The following is a 21,736-nucleotide window of genomic DNA, read 5'->3' as shown; positions in this document are numbered from 1 at the left end:
CGCGCGCGTGATGCGTGTGTTTGTTGCAAACAGCCACCCTTGCACTAACACTACGCCAACTTTCAGCTGATTTTCCCCCGTGCGTTACGATGTTGTTTATACGGCGTGTAGGTGGCACGCAAGGGGTGCGCAAGCATAGCGCAAAGAGTGCATACTGCGTGTTTGGCGGTGTTGGTGGTGACCACGGTGGTGCGTTTACAGCCGCGAGTTGAGTCGTAGTTGAGGGCTTGCAGATAACTGAAAAAATAAATGCACGAACGTTACTCAGGATACAACTGTGATTTTTTTGGTTTTAGTTTAAAGATCTGCTGCCTTTAATTAGTTTCACAATCCGTAAAGTGTCGCCAAAGGGACAGCTTAGCGATTTTTTCACTCACAATAGCTCCCTTTTTCCGGTGCAAAATTCCACTTGAACCTTTCCTTGCCCTTGCACACACGCACACTCACGTACACACACGCACATACTGTCATATGTTCGATGGCTGTGGTGGCGGTGTGTGAGTGCCAGCACACAGCGGCGAAAATTTCGTCCAAGTGCAGTGGTGTCGCGGTTGGCGCTGCATCGTTATTGTTCAACCAGCGCTCTGGCCATCAGCACTTCGGCACGGTTTGGTGGTGCTTTCGTTCCCGAGTGTGTGTGGTGCGTGACATCCATTTATTCTGAGTGACGAGTGCGTGTGGAAATCGTGCAGTGTTGTTTTTGATGGAAAACTGTTACTTCTTGACCACCTTCTGTCACTGGTTCCAGCGTACAAGGTACTTGGTTGCAATTTTCATACGACCGAAAAAAAAAACCGTGCCACACAACCTGAAACAACCGTGAAACTGTGTTGACGTCACGCACGCGGCTGTGGTGTGTGCAGTTTTGTGATAGGGGTGGTTTTTTTTTGGTCGCTCGCAAGGTGGCTGGTAGTTAGTGCAAAAGAATTCGGAATTCTATCGGGTGGTTTTGTGGGGTGTAACGCACCGACACGGATCGTGTCACCGACAGACACGCACACGGTGCATCGGGCAGTGAACAAAAAGTGTCACTTGTTCCATTTTCCTTGTGCATTTTCTCACCTACTTGGATGATCCTTTCTTGTGGTGTTGCATGTACGTTGCGTCCTCCTTTTTTCCTTCTCTTTTCTGCTCTTTGCCGCTGAACAGTTGATAAGAGTGAATTGATGCTAAAAAAAAATTGGAATTCTTGACGAAGAAAAGGGAAGGTGAGCGAGAGTGAAAATGGATTACCAAATGTCGATCGCCGCTTGATGGGGGAATGAGGTTACGCATGTTTAGCCCAATGCATAACATAACCTTGCGTTTTCATCTTTCGCCCTCCCCCCTTCCCCATACACACACATCGAAATGTCACGGGATGGTTGGAAGGTAGAGGAGGAAGTCTCCTAATTTGCGTGCGTGTCAACCCGCCCGAACGGGAGTGCAGCACAGCATAACATTGTTCTGTGATAGTGTGTGGGGTATTTTTTTTTTTGTATCAAAAATTAATAAAAAAGCAGAATCGTTCGGTTAGTTGGACGCTGACCGTGATTCACACAGAGACGGCGGGCACAAATATTGCTGCCGTGTTGTGTCGTCCGTGTAATACCGTAGTGTGCGATCACGGTCACCCATACAGGCGAAAAGGCGGCCATCGTACAGCCAGCCGCGTATGCTGCGCGCGTATCTCGCGGTTCAAATAATCGCGTGTAATATCGAAAATGTTTTGCGCTTTGCGCCACAAAAGTAAATTTCAATTATACGCGCTCGCACAAATGACGAGCGCAAATCGAAGTGTTTTTTTTATATATTTTTTTTACTTTAAAATACACTATCGACAAGCTGTTATAGTTGCTAAGCTTTTATTATTATTATTTAAATTCTTATGTTAAGTTACTTGGCCTTTTTGTTGGAGCATGGTTTACGTCCGAAAACGTCTCCATAAAAATAGACATAAAAATCCAATAAACGATTGCACTCCGACCGATCGCAGTTGCACTTTTCAACTCTCGATGCAATTCGTGTATATTGCATACGCAATAAAATTGCAAACTTCGTCTCCCTATTATCCCTTCTAGTATCGTTGTTCGTACAAACCAACAACAACAACAACAACAAAAACATGCGAAATAAGTAATAAAACGGTGACAGTGTTGATGCAGCTCTGTCCCATTTGGGCGAGAATGTGTATATATATATTTTGATGTGTGCATGAGCGAATACCCAAAGAATATTGCACACGAGCGCACACATAGCCACAACAAAGAGCCAAAACTGCAGCAGCGACAACAAATGCACACCGATCGGGCCGATATGCGAGAGGAAGCAGCGTTCGCCATATCAAAGGAGCAGCCACTAAGCCAAGCTCCAATCATCATAATCTTTTGCCTTTCGGTTCAGCTTTTGTTTCCCAGGCCCCAGGACGCGCGCGTATCTTTTTTGTTTTGGTTCGCCCAGCCGTTCCCGGTTGCTTGCCGCGCGCTGCCCTTTTGGGATTCGGCGGGAGCACAGGTTGCTTTGGTTTGCTGACCCAAAATAGAGGACGTGTGTGCGTGTCCAATGAAGGGTGAGGGGGGCGGGGGATTGGTTGTGTGTGTGTGTGTGTGTGTGTGTGTGTGTGTGTGTGTGTGTGTGTGTGTGTGTGTGTGCGTGTGTGTGTGTGTGTGTGTGTGTGTGAAACGAATGCGTGTGCTATGTTGTTGCTCTCACTCTTTCACTCTCACTCTCGCGCTTACTGGCCCCACCACATCTATCGCTAACGTGAGGAGGGGGATGGGGGCCCGACAATGGTGTGTGCACTGAGAGTCGTCGAGTGTCGGCACACGGCACACACATACACAGCTGGCTCGCTCCACCAAGCGAATGGGTCGGGAAAAAAGGGGGATGGCAGAGGGATGAAGAATTTAGTGTTCGCAGGCGACCTTGAATGTTATTGCACGCCGAAAGGAAAAGCATAAGTTAAAGTTGAAGTACCGTTTTCGGCCCAGCTTACAGAACGGTGCTCGACATTGCCGTGCGTCCGACGGCCACACTGCCCATGCACGCTGCGATGCATTTTCTGTCAGTATTTTTGCATCACTGCTCTGGTGTAAGAAACCTTTTCGTTATCGATGGGGGCGCGGGTTTTTTCCGTACTTCCACGAGTACATTTTATCAGTGGCAGAAGGTGGTTCAGGTGGGCAGGGAAATAGTAAGTGTTGCATATTTTGGTGTGAAGTTTAAATCCGCACAACATAACAGGTCGTAGCATAGGTCTCGGATCATTCCAAATCATGTATCGAACCTTTCGAGGAGAGAAAAACGCACACTTGCGTTATTCGTATCTACACACAGTCACACGTAACTAGCTCCATGTATGGGTGCGCGGTACACATATACACTCTGTGCACACTATGATGCGCTGTGTTTACGAATGGCGATGAGAACGGATGTGTATGTATGCGTGTGTACATGACAATACACGTACGTGTCCTCAGCGCTCGAACCACTGAATGCTAAGTCTCTAGAATAAAGTGACAATTAAATGTTGTGTAGTACAGGCGGTCCCCGAGATACAAGATACCTCTTATAAGCGTATTCGGAGATACGCGGTTTTCTAAATTTGACAGTTTTTTGAGCAAATTATACCGATACCGATCACATTCGATCTAAAGAGAAATTATTTTGTATTTGACAATTTTGACACATAAATTGTCAAACACAAAATAATTTCTCTTTAGATCGAATGTGAAAAACCAAGTTCTAAAACTGTTGTATTCAGTAAGCATAAAATAATTAAATAGATAGCTAAAACCACCTCTTACTTACAAAATTATACGAAAATTAGTGATATTTTGGCTGGAAATCGTGAGATTCGACATTCGCGGTAATTCGAGATTCGCGGTTTTCGGCCCCCATTAACCGTGTATCTCAGGGACAGCATGTATATTCAGCAATAAAAGATTATAGAAATTCATCTACCTCTCGGGTGCATTTGAGGGGCTTGAATTGGCTGCACTTTGATCTATTGTGTAAAATTGCACTATGGTATCTAGTGTCTATTAAATTTTAACAACAAAACAAGCATCAATAATACAAACGTACAGCAGACAAAAATGAGATGTAATTTCAGCTTTACGAATTGCTGCATCTTATCTAACCGTTTTTTTTAAAATAAATAACTGTAACATGTCGATTTTATGGACCCATAGCTTCTGTAATGCCATGTTGTATTTCCCTACTCCACCGCTCATATCCCAAGAAAAACTATTTATAGCTGTAATAAAGTGTTTAAAACATGTATGTTTCGCGGTCTAAAACTCCAGTACTGGATGCATTACCTAGTCGATGCAATTATCTTTTTCAGTTGTTGCTTACTGTTGTTGCTAAAATTAAAAATAACTTTTTATTCAAAGAAGGTTATAGGATCAATACTGAGTGAATGAATCTGTGGCGAATGCTTTTTCTTCACAAATGCTGACGATCTCAGCACATTCCATCGGCACACGATCGCTCAATAACGGCGTGTTGACTTACAGAGGTGGCTTTTATGCACTTTTCTTTGTGTGACTTCTAGTATATTCTAAGATTCGTAATAGACCTTATGATTAAAACAGAATCATTTGACCCTATTTATTGTCTCATTTCCAGAAGACCTTGTAATTCACATCTCATTTTAGGATGCTTGACTTGCAACGATCTCATCTATATTTTTTTTATTGCAGCTATTTATTTCAGAAAATTGTATATTTTTACATCGTTTCTACACAGCGGATTGGAACAATTGGTAGTACAATAAATCTATAAATCTTATATCGACACGATACAAGCCATGATACAAAACAGTGCCTACGGGAATCCGATGCTGGATGGTGCGTCGGCATTTCCCGATATCTACATCCAACATCAATCTTCAGATAAGCCGGATGGGCCACCACCGAGCAATAACAATATTGCAAACTACACCAACCGAAACAGTGGCTACCCTTACCAGACGTGCGTTGCACCAGCACCGGCACGTCCACTCGTTGCACGTGAAAGCTGTGTTCGCGCCGAGATCGTAAAAGATACACAGGATTTGGCTGTGGAATTCCGGCAACTTTCGCACAATGTCCCAATCAAGACTGAGCATTGCATTGCAAACAACGTGGGTCAGGACATGGCCACCAACGAGACTGGCGGAGAATTGGGCATTACTACAGCTAGGCCGAAGGCTTCGGAGCAAATGCTTCAGACTGTCGACCAAAAGCCTTACGAAGCGTTTACGCACCAGAGCATCACGTACGTACAAACGCCGGCCGCTGCTGGGGAGGAGCGAGAGCCCGAAGACGAGCAGGACGTTGGCGCCAAAGCATCGCCCAAGAAGGAGCAACGCCGTCCAATGAATGCGTTCCTGATCTTCTGCAAACGGCATCGAACGATGCTGAAGAATCGTTTTCCGGAAGAGAATCGGTATGTATGCTAAAACTATGATAACGACGAATCTGGTCTGGTCTGGTCTAATAAGCGATCTCCTCTCCCAACGTGCAGGGCCATCTCGATCAAACTTGGCAAATGGTGGCGGATGCTTACTACGGAGCAGAAGAAACCATTCCAGCTACTGTCGAAGGAGGTACGCACCTATTAAAGTGACAGATCGGTTTTCGTTGATCAGTTTGATTAATTAATTGCACGCACCTTGTTTGTTTGCAGTACAAAAACAAGTATTTATCGCTCAATCCGAACTTTCGGTGGTGCAAGCAACCAATGGTTCCGGCAACACCATCTACACCATCACCATTAGTCGCCTTGGCACCGAATCCTACCAATGGACTATCCTTAGCGGCGGTCCGACCTGAACCATCCTTCGTGCAGGACAACCGAGAGAGTCTGGAGGCAGCCGAAAGCTTAGTCCAGCTAGCTCAGGGCAAACCCCTGCTGAGCGTGTTTCGGCTGGCAGACGAGTCCAATATGGGAAGTCTGAATGCGCTGTGTGTTGGTCCGAATGTCGGATCCAGAGCAGGTTCGTACACGCAAAGATGTGACTGTTCGGCGGATGTTCAACATGAGTCATTTCTTTTTCCCTTTGCCGCAGATAACAAAGAACCCACATGGAAGCCACCGAAAGCAACGCTAACAGTCGACAGAGAATTGCCTGCACCGACCCCGTCCATCAGCGGTAATGCCGTAGCAGAGCCATTCGTTGCCGAAGGACGCAGCTCACCGCGTGCTACACGTTCCTGTAAGGGTAAAAAGTACCAAGAACTGATGAGCCGGATGTATCCGAATGCACATGCACCGCAGACGAAGCGTTCTCCTGGTGCAAGAATGCAAAAGGATAACCAAAAATTCCCGAAACCGGCTACAGTTGCTGCTGGTGGTGAGGATCAAACCGGTTTCTTGTATAGCAACACGGCCATGCCAGAACTGGATCCGCTCGCCATAGACGCACTGATGATGGAGCTGGATTCAAAAATATCGGATTTGCCTGCGATGAATGTGGGCGATTTTTGCATCCTGTTAAACAGCGAAAAGAAGCGCAAGAAATCATTCAGTAAGTGATCATATTTCGAATCCGGTGGAATGGTCCTATCAAGAATAGTTTACCCTATACTTTCCTTTCCTTTCCGTCTGCAGCTAAATTGCCGAAACAGAAGCTGTTCCTTATCAGAGAGGAGCAGCCATCGACAGCTGCTTCGGTAACAGCTAGTGGAGTAGTGCTACAGTCCTGTAATTCCACAAACGGAGTGGCTCCACCGATCGCTACAATAACGCAACCGGCCACTAATGGAGTGGATGACTCTGTAAGGCCTGTGGTTCATCCTGGCCCTCCTAAAATCGTAGGTTGTCGCAAACGAAAAGCACCTAAGGAATGCATTACCCGTAATCCTCGCCCGTCGGTGGTCGAACGAGAGGTTGGGTGTGGGCTTGATCCGAGAAAGGATGACACCACCTGCCACGACCGTACCGGTTCAGCATAGAACAAGCTTCGGACGTTCCATTAAGGATCAGTTGGCGAACACACGCCAAGCATTGATCTCATAACAGAAGCTCCTCTTATCATCACCTTGCCCCGTCCCTTCCGTCGCACTCTCTCCTTTTGCCCTACACACCGGATATATAAAAAAAACTATATTTTTCTTAACGTTAACGTAAACCTTCGAGCAAGCTTTCGAGCTTTGCCGCTTTTTTATTACGATTATAGCCACTGGCGACATACTATCAGCACAAATTGTAAATCTAAACCTATCTCATCTCATCTACGAATGTAAATCTGAACAGTGCATCGCCAGAACTACTGTCTGGCGTTATGTCGTGCAGTACAAAGATTGCCAGTCCATCCACAGGATACATTTGATTTAAGGATAACATTGCTTGTTCGGGCAATTTTGTTTCTTTCCCTTACTCATGTAATGGTATGTGATTGTGGTAGGAAAGTGCAAGAGGAAGCAGGAAAAATACTATTTAATTTTAGTGCATTTTTGCAGGAGTTAGAAGATAGGCTACCACCATTGCAGTAGTACAACGGTAAGCAAAGACAAGTCATGAAGCAACATACCAAACTGGATTCTAGTTGGAAGCATGTCGTATCTGAGTATCCAAAGGTAGTGAATCAAAAGCACACAAGCGTTAGATTATCAATACATTAATTAATCTTTTTAAAAAATACGTACGATGTGCGCGCAATTGACAGTAGACTGTTAAGTTTTAAATGTTATTGCAATAATAGCTTAATGTATTTTGCGTTGTTTTTTTTTTAGCTACTCAGTCACTGCTGCCATGGTCCGCATGGAAAAAAGGAACCACGGCCGGGATTGTCTACCATTAGGATCGGTTTATGTTTTGTTTGGTCATCAAACCTAAAATTCCATTAACTTCCAATTAATTCCATTGACACGCACCGTCAGTTTCACATGATTTCGTTACCCACATAACTTAACACCTTTTTGGACTATAGGATGTTTATCAATCAGCAGTTTTACGGGTTAAAAACATACAGTGAATGAATGGTGGCGAGATGGGAACGAATGTGCTTGAGCCGTTTTGGCTCGCTTCTGTTTGAATTGCTTCCGTATGTGCCTTTCAATATTATTAGTGTTTAATTTGCCAACATATAAGTTTCCATACACTGCTAGCTTTGTTTATCTTTGTTTTTTACCGTAAAAATCATATAAAACAACTATATAATTAATATAACTCTACCTTTTCAATGCTACTGAGCAGCAAACTCGAACGACGATCGTGAGGAATGCTTTCGAATCAAGCGTAAACACCGCAAAAGGTGTTCGTTTCTTATCTTTTATTGTTCACACTGTTTAGTCGATAATTTGTAATTGTATCGATAAATTATTCAACGTATTCTTTTCTTTTACATATTTTCATTAGTTTGTTGCAGCTTCTTCACAATTATTTATATGTTATTTTCTTTGCTGCTATACGCATCATTGCCATAAGACACGGTGCAATGTGGTTTCAGATAAAGTTTGCCACCAATAGTCAGGCAGGATACATCACCTATCAAGCGTGTGATAACCTGCTTCTTAGAGTAAGGTTCTATATAAAGAAAAACATACACAAACTGCGGTGTAAAATACCGTTCAATTGAAAGTAGTGTCATCATGTCCGTTACCAGTTTTCTATTGGATATCTTCAAATGTTGATGTTGTTCTTGTTTTGCTCACAGTAAAGCGGTAAAATTTTGTTTGATTGTTGCGTGGATTTAAGCTGAGTTGGATCGTTATTACCAGTTACTGTGTTAATGACAATGTGAAGCGTCATAAGAGGAGAAAATACAAAAAAAAAACAAACAGTTAATACAAAATCATTCGAACAATTAAGGTAACAAAACAGAAAAGACCCCCGATTCGATGGAAACGAATGAAAGTGAGGACCAAACTTAAAGATGAGAAACATGGGTTTAAAAATCGATGTAAGGCACCAAGCATGATAGACTGTTGGGTAGGCAAACAATAAAAACATATATATATTTTCCTAGATTGTTAACGACGCAGTTATTCATGACTCAATGTACGCCTTTGGCAGGGAGAACTTTATCTCATGTTTAAACCACCCGCGGGTACGATTTGATTGAAATAAAGTTAAACCTTTTTCCACAATCCTGTACGATGGTGTGGACTTGAATCCTGTCTAGCAGCATCTGTTGTTTTCCATTTTGCATCGCATCCTTAGCAACCGCTGGAGCTCTGCTGGATTAGCTGAACGAACTGTTCAGTGCTCAGTACGCTTCGTTTCACCGACTGTCCGATAAAGTTTATATTTTCTACATTTGCATTTTATTTACCACCTTCCTCGTCAAAATTGCGTGCTGCTAAGGATCCGACCGTACAAAATGATCGGTGAACTGCGTGCATCGCATCCGGACTCTTCGTCCACGACCTCGTGCTCTTCAACGGCGTCGTCCTCGAACGTGGCCCTGCAGCCGAAACGATGCATCAGCTACTTGACGATGCAAACGCTGCACGATATGCGGCTGAGCGAAACGCTTTGCGATGCGTCCATCGTGCTGCCGGACAATGGACACGAATTTCGAATACACCGTGTCATCGTGGGCTCGTGCAGTGAATACTTCCGGTAGGACGCATCCCTCCAAAAATCGGCAGACATTTCTAAAGCACCGGGAGTCCTATCATTTACAGCATCCTGTTTACAACGTCCGTACCGAGCGAGAAGTACCACGTGGAGATCCCGGGTATACCGGGTTCGATAATGGAACAAATCATCCGATACGCCTACCTGCGCGAGTGCGAACTCACCGAGGACACCGTGTTCGATGTGTATGCTGCGGCCGACTTTTTGCTCATGTACTGTCTTACGGAGCATTGCTCCGTATACATACTGGACCGGTTACGTTTGGATAACTGTGTAACTATTATGCTGTTCGGCAGGTTTGACAAGCAGTGCCACCAGAGGAAGCGATCTTCTATAGGCTTAATCGGTGTAATCTGTTTTGTGTTTTTTTTGTTTATTTGCTACTCTACCCAAAGACAAAGGGCCTCAAAAACGCTTTACGAAAAGGCAAGAATGTTTATTCTGAAGAACTTCCCCCTGCTGGCCCAAACAGCTACCAGTGAAAACGAACTACTGCAGCTAGAGGTGGACGACGTCTGCCAACTGCTCGCAGACGATATGCTGAACGTGCGCGAAGAAGACACGGCGTGGGAGTTTGTGCTGCGATGGATCGATCATGATCCGACGAAACGCGGCAAACACATCCACGGGCTGATGAAAACGGTTCGCTTCGGGCTGCTAAACACGGAGGTAACGGTTTGTGGGCCAGTAATTTTTTCTTGAGAAATATGCTGTTAATATTCCATTTCATGTTTTTTTACTTTTGCAGTATTTCCTAGATAAAGTGAAAGAGAACCAGTATGTACTGGCGAGCGAGGACACAAAGCCGTTGGTAATTGAAGCCCTGACGTTCCTGTACGATTTGGAAATGATAAGCACCAAAGCTATGAAAGAGGTAAGCGTGTTGATTCACGGATAACAACCATATCATGCTGCGGCATGATTGATTGCATTGGAGCACATTCGGTTTGTGTGTTTACTATTTACTTACTTATCCGGCGCTATAAGCGCTGCTGTGTCTGCTGGACTTTAGGCCTGTTGCAGGAGAATCCGAAAACGCTCATGATCTCGTACCTTTGTCTACTAATCCACTATCCTGGCCTTAATGGCGAACGCCTCTACGCCATCTTGCTACTTCAGATTGGATCTACCACACCCTCATTGTCCAGATCAACGATAATACAGTCTGAGTCGTTTGGATTTATGTATATAATATGGCCAGCCCACTGCAGCTCCGTAAAGCCCGTCGTTGTAACGGCTCCTCCTCACCCCATAGAACTTGTAAACTGCTTTCTGAGGCAATAAGTATCAACGGTTATTAGTCAGCATGCTTGCACACCACTCACCTTTGATGTTGTAGTCGGTGCTGACCTTTGACCGGAGATAGGTGAATTCTTGGACGACTTCAAAAGTGCATTCACCCCTACGTAGTAGTAATGGGAAAATGAAGTTTTTGTCGGAATCGATTCAGGCTAGCTCCGAAGTTTTCTGGAATCGATTCCGGATAGTAGGTCCGGAATCAGTTTCCAGAATCGATTCGGGAATAGGCTCCAGAATTCGCTCTGGAATCGACTCCGGAATTGGTTCCAGAATCGGAATCGGTTCCGCAATTGAAATCGGCTCCGGAATCGGAATTGGCAACGAAATTATAATTGGCTTCGAAACGGAGTCGGTTTCGGCATGTCCATAAGATTAGCCGTTTGAGTCTCATGATAATACGTATTGATAGCCGCAAAGAATCAAAATTTACTTGTAAACGGTCCATTTTCATGGACATTCCCGGATTAATTTCATTTCTGAAACTTCTTTTCTAAAATTCATGAACTGATACTCATTCCGAAGCTAATTCCACTTCTGGAGTCAATCCTGATTCCGTTACCGGGGCAAATAGCGATTGCCAGGACAATTCCGATTCCGGAGCCGAATCTGATTGCGGAATCGATTCCGGAGTCAAATTGGGAATCGGCTCTGGAGTCAACTCCGGAATCGGCACTGGAATCAACTCTGGAATCGGATCCGGTAACAATTCCGGAATCAATTCTGCAATCGTCTTTCAAACACAATATCTTCGGCTGCAAAATGATCAAGCAGTTAAGGGAGATTGCAGTGTCTATGCTGAGTTCGCAATTTTAGGCGATTGATAGGATGATTGTTCAGAATAACCGAGTATGAGTTAACGATATTCGAAAGGCAAGTTTGCAATGTACTCTCAACGCTTCCAAGTCTCAAGATAGTGCGATTTTTGTAATGGTTTGCCAACTGGTTGTCCATAATGTGGTAAAAAATACTTATTACAAAATACATTTTTCTCAAAATTATCCGGCAAAGGCTCATGATTCTCCTACGCACTAGTGATGGGAAAAATGTAGTTTTTGTCGGAATCGATTCCGGCTAGCTCCGCAGTTTTCTCGGAATCGGATTCCAGGATAATAGGTCCGGAATCGGAATAATCGGCTCCGGATAATCGATTCCGAATCGACTCCGGGTTCCGGAATCGGCGGCTCGGAATCGATTCCGGAATTGGCATCGCGAATCGTATTCCGGAATCGGAATTCGGAATCGGGCTCCGGAATCGGAATCCGGAATCGGCTCCGGAATCGGCTCCGGAATCGGAATCGGAATCTCGGAATCTCCGAATCGGCTCCTCCGAATCGAATCGGAATCGGAATCGGAATCGATTCCAGCATCGGAATCGGCTCCGGAATTGATTCCGAACACGGAATCGGAATCGGGTAGGTCCGATTCCGAGCTCCCACCACTACTACGCACTAAACTTCACCCACAATTTGTAGATGAAAACTCCTGCTATCGCAACGCCACGGTTACCTCACGAAGTCATCTTCACTGTCGGCGGGTGGGGCGAAGGTCAATCACAATCCATCATCGAAACTTATGACACGCGGGCAGATCGTTGGATAAAGATACCGACCGAGGATCCGGCCGGTCCGCGGGCATACTACGGTGCGGCTTACATCGGTCGCCATCTCTACTTTGTCGGTGGCTACGATGGGGTGGAACACTTCAACACCTGTCGCCGTTTCGATATGGTCCAGAAGGACTGGCAAGAGGTATGCGGGCGCTGTGGTCTCGATTGGTATGATCTTCGGCTTTGTCTGTTCTTTACACTGGATCGCTCCATTCTTCTCACAACAGATTGCCCCGATGCACTGCAAACGGTGTTACGTTAGTGTGGTCGCTCTAGACGGCAAGATCTACGCGATGGGAGGCTACAATGGTTCGAATCGCCACAACTCCGTCGAGCGGTACGATCCACAGACGAACCAATGGACGCTGATCGCCCCGATGGGGTCCTTACGCTCGGACGCAGACGCCTGCACCCTGAACGGCATGATCTACATAGCGGGTGGATTTAACGGGCACGAGTGTCTGAACACGGCCGAAATGTATGATCCTCACACGAACAGTTGGTCCCCACTGCCCCCGATGCTGCACCGCCGTTCGGGCGTGTCCTGTGCCGCACTCGGTGACTCGGTGTACGTGGTCGGCGGCTTTAATGGGCTGATCCGGTTGAACAGCTGCGAGCGGTACGATCCTACGACGCGGCGCTGGACCGCCTGCAAGGAGATGTACCATCAGCGGAGCAACTTTGGGCTGGAAGTTATCGACGACATGCTGTTCGCGATCGGCGGGTACGATGGGGTGAGCGCGATCGCGTACGTCGAATGCTACAGCCCGGACGCCAACGAGTGGCTCGAGGCCACGGACCTGAGCATGATGCGTTCGGCCTTCCGGGCGGTCACCGTTTCCGGCCTGCCGAACATCCAGGACTATGTGCACTCGAACAAGGAAAACCTTATCAACGAGCTGAACCAGCACCGACACGGCATGCGCAACGCGAGCAACGTGGTGGTGGCATCAACGTCCGCAAGCGACATCGAGGATGAGCTTGACTAGGACCGGACCAGTTTGCTCGCGGGCGACGTTGTTGCAGAGCACAAAGCGTAGAGGGAGGGTCGTGCGTGGTAATCATTTTCAAAATCTATTGTTGCGAAATTGTGTAAATTGAAGCAGCCTGTGCATCGGTTTACTGTGGCAAACCACAATTCAGACGGAATGGGCAAGAATATCCTTGCGTCGGTAAAGAAGGTTGCGTGCTAAGTATACCGCTTGTAAGTTTTGTACGTTTGATAGAACATTAAAATTGTATTCCGTGAGAAATAATTGCTACATTTTGTCGATGCCATGCAAAAGATTGAAGCTAAATTAACTGTAATTATTGCTAGTCTTAAGCCAGCAAACCGTTTATTTTGGTTGTTTTATAGCGTACATGTTGTCAGTCCCGTATAAAAACATTAAACGTACGATATGCAATATTTTACACGCAAAAATATATAACTGCTTTGTGAATGAAGATGCACTACCCCGCCGAACACGCTTAGCTCGCCAGGTTACAATGTTTGTTTTTTAACCCTAGATATCATTAGCCGTAACACTTAGGTGTAGAGTGTCTTTTGTTTTGCGATTTACCCTACTGCTTCCTAGCTTGTACACTTTTCATTAGATTCCGTATATCCGTCTTAATCTTTTTGAACGCTTTCTTATCATCCGGCGTGAGTCCCTTCAGATCGACGAATCCGAGCAGCGTTTCCACCGACGTTAGCGCGGTCTGCAACTCAATCCGTCGATCCTCGCCTTCATCGCCAGAGGCGTCGTCGCTCTCGACGGCATTTTCTCTCACTTCGGCAAACTCTACTCCCACGTCTACATAATCTTCACTCTTGATACCTGCCGCCTCGTTAACGTCTATCCAGTTCACCATCATATTCTGCTCCTCGTGCTGCTCCTGCTCCTGCTCCTGCTGGTGGTGGTTAATAACGTCGACCTGCTCGATCGGAGCGACATGGTCGAACTGCTCGACTTCTTCCACCTGCTCAATATCGTCGGTAAACTGTATGATTTCCTCCACCTCCTCGATGTCGTCATCCATGTCCTCCACCTCCTCCACCAGGTCGGTTTCGTGATCAACCAGCATCATCCCTTCGACGCTGCTGGCGTCGACGATTTCGTTCTCCACCACGTACTGGTCCGTGTCTGTGATCAGCTTGTCCCAGGCATTCCTTATCGCTAGCGGTGTAATTTTGGCCCACGACTGCTCCAACCCCAGCATGGCGTCCTCCATCGTTCGATTCTTAATGCGTTCCGTCGTTTCCGTCTGCAGCTGCTTCAGCAAATCGGTCCGATAGTTCCACTTCAGCAGCGATACGATGCCCTGCTGCATCGGCTGTACCAGGTTGGCGACATCGGAGGGCAAAAACTTAACCACCATACAGCCGTCCGCGGACCGCAGCAAACTGTCCGTAATGTGGCAGGGCGACGTGTCTAGGATCAGAATGGCTCGCTGCGGCAATCCTCTGCTGGCCAGAAATTCGCGCACCTCCGGCACCCACTTGTACTCGAACCAGTTGCGAAAGATTTCCTTGCTCGCCCAGCCGCTCTTCATTTCGTAGTAGTTTACGGAGGTTTTCGGCTCCGACTGTTCTGACCAGGGACATTTGGTTTTCCCAATCACGGTCAGGTCCAGTTTGTGCGTGCCGGCCGCATTTGTGCAGCACACTACGGTTACGCGCTCGCCCGATGAACTCGTCGTTTGCCCTTCCTGGCCAGCAATCTTGGACGGTATCGATTTCCAGTACAGGCCCGTCTCGTCCGCGTTGTAAATCTGATCCAGCAGGTAGTCCTCCTTTTGTATCAATTGCTGAAACTGGTACTGAAACGTAAACGCCGCCACCGAGCAGCCCGTTTTTGCGACGGAGTGCGAGTAGACGCCCGCGATGCCGTATCGCTGTTTGAATCGGCTCAACCAGCCGGCCGAAGCGTTGAACGTGCCCTTCAGACCCAGCTGTTCGTGCAGCAGCTTGGCCTGCTGGATGCACATGGCGCTCGTGACCGGTATACCGGAGGCACGGTTTTCGTTGTACCATCGGAGCATGCTCTCGTCCAGCTCCTCGAACGAGGACACTTTCATGCTTTTCCGCTTGATCGGTCCTTCGGACGATTCACAGTTCTGCACAAACTTTCGTATCTTCTCCTTCTGCTTGATGATGTCGCGCGCCGTCTGTTCGCCTATTTTGAACGATTTGGCCAGATTCTGGGGCGTTTCGCCGCTCTCGTGCCGATCGATCAGGCACAGCTTTTGGTCCAGCGTAAGCATAGTCTTCTTCCGACGCCGTAAGATGATATTTTCACGTTCCATTGCTGCCGATTGCTGGGCGGAATATGATAGGAAATTAAAAGTGTGGAACAATTCGCGCAACATTGCCAAGTACGACAAACTTACTCAAGTGTTTGTGAACCACCCCAAATCAGCGTATCCAAAGATGCTTCTCGGGCTTCTGCCCCGAAGTATTGACCTAATTATCTACACGTTAGCGAATCAATTGCTTGCAGAAACTGGATTTAAACATTATTCGCAGCAAATTTACACCGAATCGTTTTCATATCCGTTAAAACAAACCACGGATAATATGTATTTGGACCGAATAATCGGGGATTATGCGAGATGCAATATTTTCCTCGCCAAGTGCGTCGTTGTTTACGTTTTTGTTTCGTTTGTGGTGCGATGCACTGACGTTTTCCCGCTAGCTCAAGATGAATAGAGCAGTTTAGCGAGACACCCTGTAATATCGCACACAGGTAGCGAAAAATAAATAAATGTTGTAAAATGAAGCCAAACTTTATGATGAATGTTGGAAATGAATTCTACGCGTTTTTTGCGATCTTTTACGTTGCACACAGAACATCTAATACAAATTCAATTGATTATCTTCAAGGTGTATGCGGTGCATGCATATGCAAACAAATGGATTGAATGGATGGATGATAGTTTGTAATGAAAAAACAACCGACATTTATTTAGAAATTAATATGAGAATTAGTGTTCACATGAAAACCGCGTCAAATATCATTATTTATCGTTTCATGGCCATGGGTCGCATTTTGGAGCATTCGCGAAATTACATTTTCGAAACATCACATCGACCAACCGTCAACGCTGCCAGTCCGATCGGATCCGAGCGCATCCCGTTGTGCGAACGCTTGTCAACTGCGCTGGGCAACATGGCCGACGCGCCACCATTTTCGAACTCGAAAGGTAGCGAGGACGACGCGTTTCTTTTTCCTCCATCGAACCGGGCGGTGAAAATTGCTTCCAAGCAGCTCCAGTGTGGCGTTTTCCGGTGTGCAAATGTCGCTCGAATCGATCGCAAGACCGATCCGGTGCTAGATGCAGCGTAAGTGTACGGTTTGCAGCTGAAAAAGCCGCCTTTTCCCCAGGGGTGTCCACCGTGTGTGTGCCGCTAGGCTGTGTCTCGAGGTCATCGGTAGGCCGCGGCGGTTTTCTTTCCATCGGTGTCTCCCTACTGTTCTGCTGCTGCTGCGTCGGCCTCGTCGTCGTCGCGTCCGGTGCGATGCCGATCCGGTTTTAATGGTGGCAGCAGTAGCCGCGTCGACGGTGTGTGAGTGCGTTCTCGACTGTGCGTGCGAACCATTTATCACCCAGCGCTAGTGACGCTCGTGGGTAAAATTGAACACGGCAAGCATGAATTGAAAATCTCGACGACAAGACGACGACGCCGCCGTCGCCGCCGTGTGCGAAAAAGTTGTGTGCTGTTGGCGGTGGCCTGTGCGCGGTATCGGTTGCCAGAAATTAAAGGTGAAGTGAGTCTCTTTCTCACCCCTGGCGCTCTGTGGTGTTTCCGGAACAACGTTGAAGCATCGCACAGAGGAAGCAGAGTAGGAGTGAAGTATGTGTGCGTGTGTATGTATGTGTGTGCGTGAATGTGTCATTTTGTGTGTGTGCTCGATGGTGAAAGGAGGAACGGAGCGTCGGCTTGTCGGCCACACCGCCGGCGGTGGAACAGAAAGGCTGCTGTGGGGTGGGGTGGGGCGGTGCCAAAATCACCGGGACCCCAGTGAAACAGACCGGGAACCACACAGTGGATGTGTATAAGACCGCGCGCGCTCTCCACTGCGTCTGTGGCCGCGTGCGTGCGGTTGTGTGAGTGTGTGCGTCAGCTTTTCGTGCGCGCGTGTGTGTGGTGGTGTGTGGCGCTCGATGGCTACTCTGCCAAAGGCAACGCGAGATTGTCGCGCGCGTCGATTGCAAAGCCACTGCGAATAGTAGCAGTAGCAGAAGAAGAAATAGCGAAGCGAAAGGGGCATGAAAAGCGAATCAAGAAACAACGCCTTACCCTCCGACTACCTTCCATGCTCCCCCACCCCCTCTCCGCACCATTCCCGCTGTAGATCGCAGCACTCTGTGTGTGGAGCACAATCGGGCGGCGCGATGTTACGATTTTCCCCGCCTGTTCGTGCGGCGTTTGTGTGTGTGTGTGTTGATTCTTTTTTTTTTTGCTAGCCGCGCTATATAAAGGTGTACCTGGCTGGAATGGTATGGATAGCAGGACCGTTTCAAATATTCTAAACCTCCTCTTGCCGCTTCACCTTCATCAACATCATCATCATCATGATCATCGTGCCTATGCTCATGCTCACCATTCCTGTTTTTGTGCGATCACCCCGCCGACGGGTCGCCGCAAACAAGAAAGAGACGCGGAGGAAGAGAACGTTTTAGTTTTCTCTCCCTTCTTTCGCTTCTCATCACACCCCGAAGGAACCTTCCAGTTGCCGTCGGGGTTGGTTTGGCCAGAAGGACAGGCAACGAAAAAGGTGCGCTACATTTCTTTTTGCGCGATGTGAGTGTGAGGGTGCGCGTGTACGTGCGTTTGTGAGTGTGTGTGTATATGTTTGTGTTTGGAGCGCATAATGGAAAGTGGCTACTTACCTACGATGGTGGTGATCGTAAAGAGGCAGAAGAAACGGAATAAGATGTGTGCGCGGCGGCGGTGTGCGGGGTGCGCTGTAGTGAGAAGCGAACCTTATTTTTCACCTCGAGAACGCGCGTTTCCATCCCCTCCAACCCCTTCCCCTTCGTTTCATCTCATGCTTTTTTTTTACCCTTACCCCCGTCTGTTCCCGTCGGCACGGGCAATCATCGGTTTAAGGTTACGCGCGATTGTTTAAGGAAGAAAGGGTGAGCGCGTGCTTTTGCGTCGTCATTCTCATTATTTGCGAATGACGTTAGTTGATTTTATTGCTGTTGTTATTGTTGGTGTTGTTGTTTGCTTTGATTTGATGATGGTGATGATGATGATGATAATGAATGCATATGCATCATGTTTTGGGTGCGTGATGCTTGCGAGATTCGGTTAAATGCAAATGCACCTTCCAATGCATCAATAATATCAGCTAATTCGCGGTCATGCCAGCTTTTCTGCAGGCTTACGAGACATAGTTGAATCACGCTGCGGGATAATTCAGAGTCCTTGCTATGCGTGCGAAGAGATCGAACAATGTCCGAGCTTGCTGTTACATTTCAGTATGTACACGACATTGATATCATACTTATGGGTTGGCGTGATGTGAGTGAAATTGTCAATGGTTCCAATAGGCAAGTGGTGTCCCTCGAAGCGACAGTTAGAAAATCAATGTACAGTAAATGCATCCTAATAGGAAATGGACTTGAAATAATGTGTGTATGTATGGGTGTGAGTGTAATCAGATAAGATCGACGCTCGTAATTGGAAACAGTAAATCCAAAGAAAAGCACATTCATATGGACTTTGTCAGCGTTTGAGCATAGACTGAACGATTGTGAGCTGTTTAACTCAATGCGCCGTAGCCAGACTGAAGTAATCGATAATACGACTATAACACATTACGGAAAATAAACGATTAAATGCTCAACGGAAAGGAGAAATGAAAGGTAAGATCATCGAAATTATGACAAATATGTTGTTAAATTATTCTATCACCCAACTAGACTTCAAACCAGGCTTTGTGTCGTTGTTGTTATTTACCATGTGGCCAGCAATTGCTGGTTGAGCAGTATTACAGGTTTTATATTTCTCGTGCTGTTTTTGATTTCACTTTACATAAAGATAGTGCTGGGCTGGTGTTACACGTAAGAACGCTCGTTCCTCGAACTGTTGGGCCGGCCGGGTCAGACAGTGGACATTTTCATTGTTAATCACCAGTCCGAGGACCCATTTCCTCGAGAGCGATTGACGGTTGGTGGTGTGACAATTTGCATTGTGCAAATGATGCGCGCACACGTGGTGGTGCCGAGACCAGAACCGGATTCCGGCAGCGGCTATCAGCAACACACACTCCTCCGGCGTTCAATCGATACTGCTGCAAACAGGTGCGCAACCGGTAGAGGACTCCCTCGCCCAAGGGTGCAAATAAATAATGTGTCTCGCTCACTGTGCGGCTATGTGGTGTGTGGCACGGAATGATTTTGATTTAACACCATGTAACTTGCCGCATTGCCAACACCGTCCGTCCGTTAATGCCTCTGATACGCGTTCTGGTGGTGTGTTTGTAAAAATAAACGACCTCCTGCTTCGGGCCACAAGCCACCACCATCCCAACCAACCGCACACACACACATACACATCGGCTCACAGCATCCTACGATCGAACCCGGATCCCTCCATCTCCAGCCGGTGTGTGTGTGTGTGTGGTGAAACAAGCCGCAGAAGAAGAATAGCACGAGGAAAGAAGGTTAAAAAAATAGCGTCACTCTTTTATTTTTTTATTTTTTTGCTCAACCATCAGCTTACACGCTGCTGCCCTTTCCCAAACTCGTCTTTAAAGCCAGCATCGCCCCAGCACCCTCAGTTTCATGGAGTTAACTTCTGTCTTTCTTTCAATTCCGTGCGGTTTCTCGACCGTTTTTGTTATGTATATTTCGCCCAGTTTTCTACTCACTTCCTCGTTCGCTCGTGTTGTGCTGTCTCCTTTGCTCCCTACCGCGTGTGTGTGTGTGTATGTACATGCTACAGAGCACCGGTTTTGTTCAGCGCGCGGGTTGTAGCCTGCCTGGAGAGAGAGAGAAAGAGAGAGAGGGGTGCTGACGACGATGATGATGGTTTCGATGCGGGGTTGTTTTCGTCTTGCCACACTCTTTCTCCCCATCTTCTTTCCCACCGCCTTCCTCCCCCTGATCCCCAACCCCTCAACCCCCGCCCCACAAGCCACCATCATTCCAGCCGGTCGCGGCTTTTGCATTTTGACCCAAACTCCTCCTTCTCTCCGCTGTGTTTGAGCTTCTCTGCCGTTTCTTCTTTCGCTTGTCGTTTGGTTACTTTTATTCTTTCTTTCTTTGAAAGCTATGGAGCATTAAGGCAAGGGGGAGGGGAGGAGGGATGGGGTTATGTTTTTTTAGCAAGCGTGATCAATGTGAATGGTGGTAGTGAAGGGTGGAGGTGAAATGAGATGGGTTGTGTGTTGGGTGGGGGTAGTGTTGTGGTTCGGGGGGAAATGGAGAAGGGTCGCGTTGGGTCAGACCCACTAGCCTGGCCGTGTCCTCGGCTTCTAGGTGATGTGTTGTAGGTGACTTATTTTTCTTCTTTTTTTGGTACAGCCCTCCTCTCAACCCGCGCGGAAGGGAGGAAAACACACCCATAAACACGTAAATCGGTTTCTTTTTGCTCCCTCCATGTTGCTCTTCATCTAGGCTTGTTCCCTTTTTTCATTTTTTGTTGTTGCCTCTTTCGTTTTTCTTTGCTTGAGGTGATTATTTTCTCTTCTTTTGGGTTCTTCTGTCTTTCAATGCCGCATGAATGTTGCTTGTGTCTTGTCTGCTGCTGCGCTGCTGTGTCATCGTGGTGGTTTGTACTGTGTGCCCCCGCCGGAGGGATGTGTTGGATTCTTATTGAGATTGTTTTTTTTCTGTTTCGTTGCTTCTACTGCTCTTTACCACCACAGGGGGAAACCCATTTTACAAACGCTTGTGATATTATGCTCTCTGTGTGTGTCTCTCTGGTTTTATGCGATTGTATGTTTTTCTTTTCCGTTGCACACCTTTTCAAATGCTTTTGGCTCTTCTTCGTGCGTGTGTGTTATTATTATTAGCTTGAATGGTGGAACAGCTAGAGCGATATGGAGCAGCTAGAACGTTCAAGAGCGCGCAGAGTGTGTTGTCCGCAGGGTGTCGCTGGGTGCACATAATTTTATTCCATCGCTACTTTGTTTGGCCGGTTCGTCTAACCCCCGTTGTTCTGCCTGCTGGATCATCTGTATAGGCGTAACAGCCAATACGTTCTGCCAATGGAAGGGAAATGAAAATGCCTCCGACGTGTGCGTCCTCGAGTCATGCTTTCAAATTCTCACCCCCCTGGCCTGG

General features: G+C 47.0%; 4 protein-coding genes across 15 annotated transcripts in view; 3 read left to right on the top strand and 1 right to left on the bottom strand.

The window, feature by feature from the left end:
- The first annotated feature begins 512 nt into the window (after positions 1–512).
- Positions 513–8,927, top strand: LOC120893745. The gene is made up of 6 exons (XM_040295817.1): positions 513–756; positions 4,686–5,412; positions 5,491–5,572; positions 5,653–5,962; positions 6,035–6,493; positions 6,577–8,927. The coding sequence occupies exons 2-6, from the start codon at positions 4,793–4,795 to the stop codon at positions 6,918–6,920; spliced, it is 1,815 nt and encodes a 604-aa protein (XP_040151751.1). The 5' UTR covers positions 513–756; positions 4,686–4,792; the 3' UTR covers positions 6,921–8,927.
- A 247-nt stretch (positions 8,928–9,174) lies between these two features.
- On the top strand, positions 9,175–13,556 carry LOC120893744 (kelch-like protein 10). Its single transcript, XM_040295816.1, has 6 exons — positions 9,175–9,531; positions 9,597–9,845; positions 9,945–10,218; positions 10,298–10,423; positions 12,321–12,596; positions 12,682–13,556. The coding sequence occupies exons 1-6, from the start codon at positions 9,290–9,292 to the stop codon at positions 13,441–13,443; spliced, it is 1,929 nt and encodes a 642-aa protein (XP_040151750.1). The 5' UTR covers positions 9,175–9,289; the 3' UTR covers positions 13,444–13,556.
- Positions 13,557–13,757: 201 nt separating this feature from the next.
- On the bottom strand, positions 13,758–16,092 carry LOC120893746 (jerky protein homolog-like). The gene is made up of 2 exons (XM_040295819.1): positions 15,827–16,092; positions 13,758–15,754 (listed from the first exon to the last, which is right to left on the bottom strand). The coding sequence occupies exon 2, from the start codon at positions 15,740–15,742 to the stop codon at positions 14,018–14,020; it is 1,725 nt and encodes a 574-aa protein (XP_040151753.1). The 5' UTR covers positions 15,743–15,754; positions 15,827–16,092; the 3' UTR covers positions 13,758–14,017.
- Positions 16,093–16,613: 521 nt separating this feature from the next.
- The window catches only part of LOC120904898 (C-terminal-binding protein), a 45,277-nt gene continuing 40,154 nt past the window's right edge, over positions 16,614–21,736 (top strand). For 7 of the 12 annotated variants that reach the window (XM_040315935.1, XM_040316108.1, XM_040315840.1 and 4 more), the window contains exon 1: positions 16,614–16,778. The gene's annotated coding sequence lies outside the window, so the exon portion shown is untranslated. Of the gene's footprint in view, positions 16,785–17,067; positions 17,292–21,736 lie in introns of those variants that run through there. The other 5 variants (XM_040316023.1, XM_040315754.1, XM_040315497.1 and 2 more) reach the window with 4 other exon arrangements.

Source organism: Anopheles arabiensis, chromosome 2 (assembly GCF_016920715.1).
Source record: "Anopheles arabiensis isolate DONGOLA chromosome 2, AaraD3, whole genome shotgun sequence".
Taxonomy (NCBI): domain Eukaryota; kingdom Metazoa; phylum Arthropoda; class Insecta; order Diptera; family Culicidae; genus Anopheles; species Anopheles arabiensis.
Note: the sequence above shows the minus strand (reverse complement) of the source record. Positions and strands in the feature narration are given on the sequence as shown.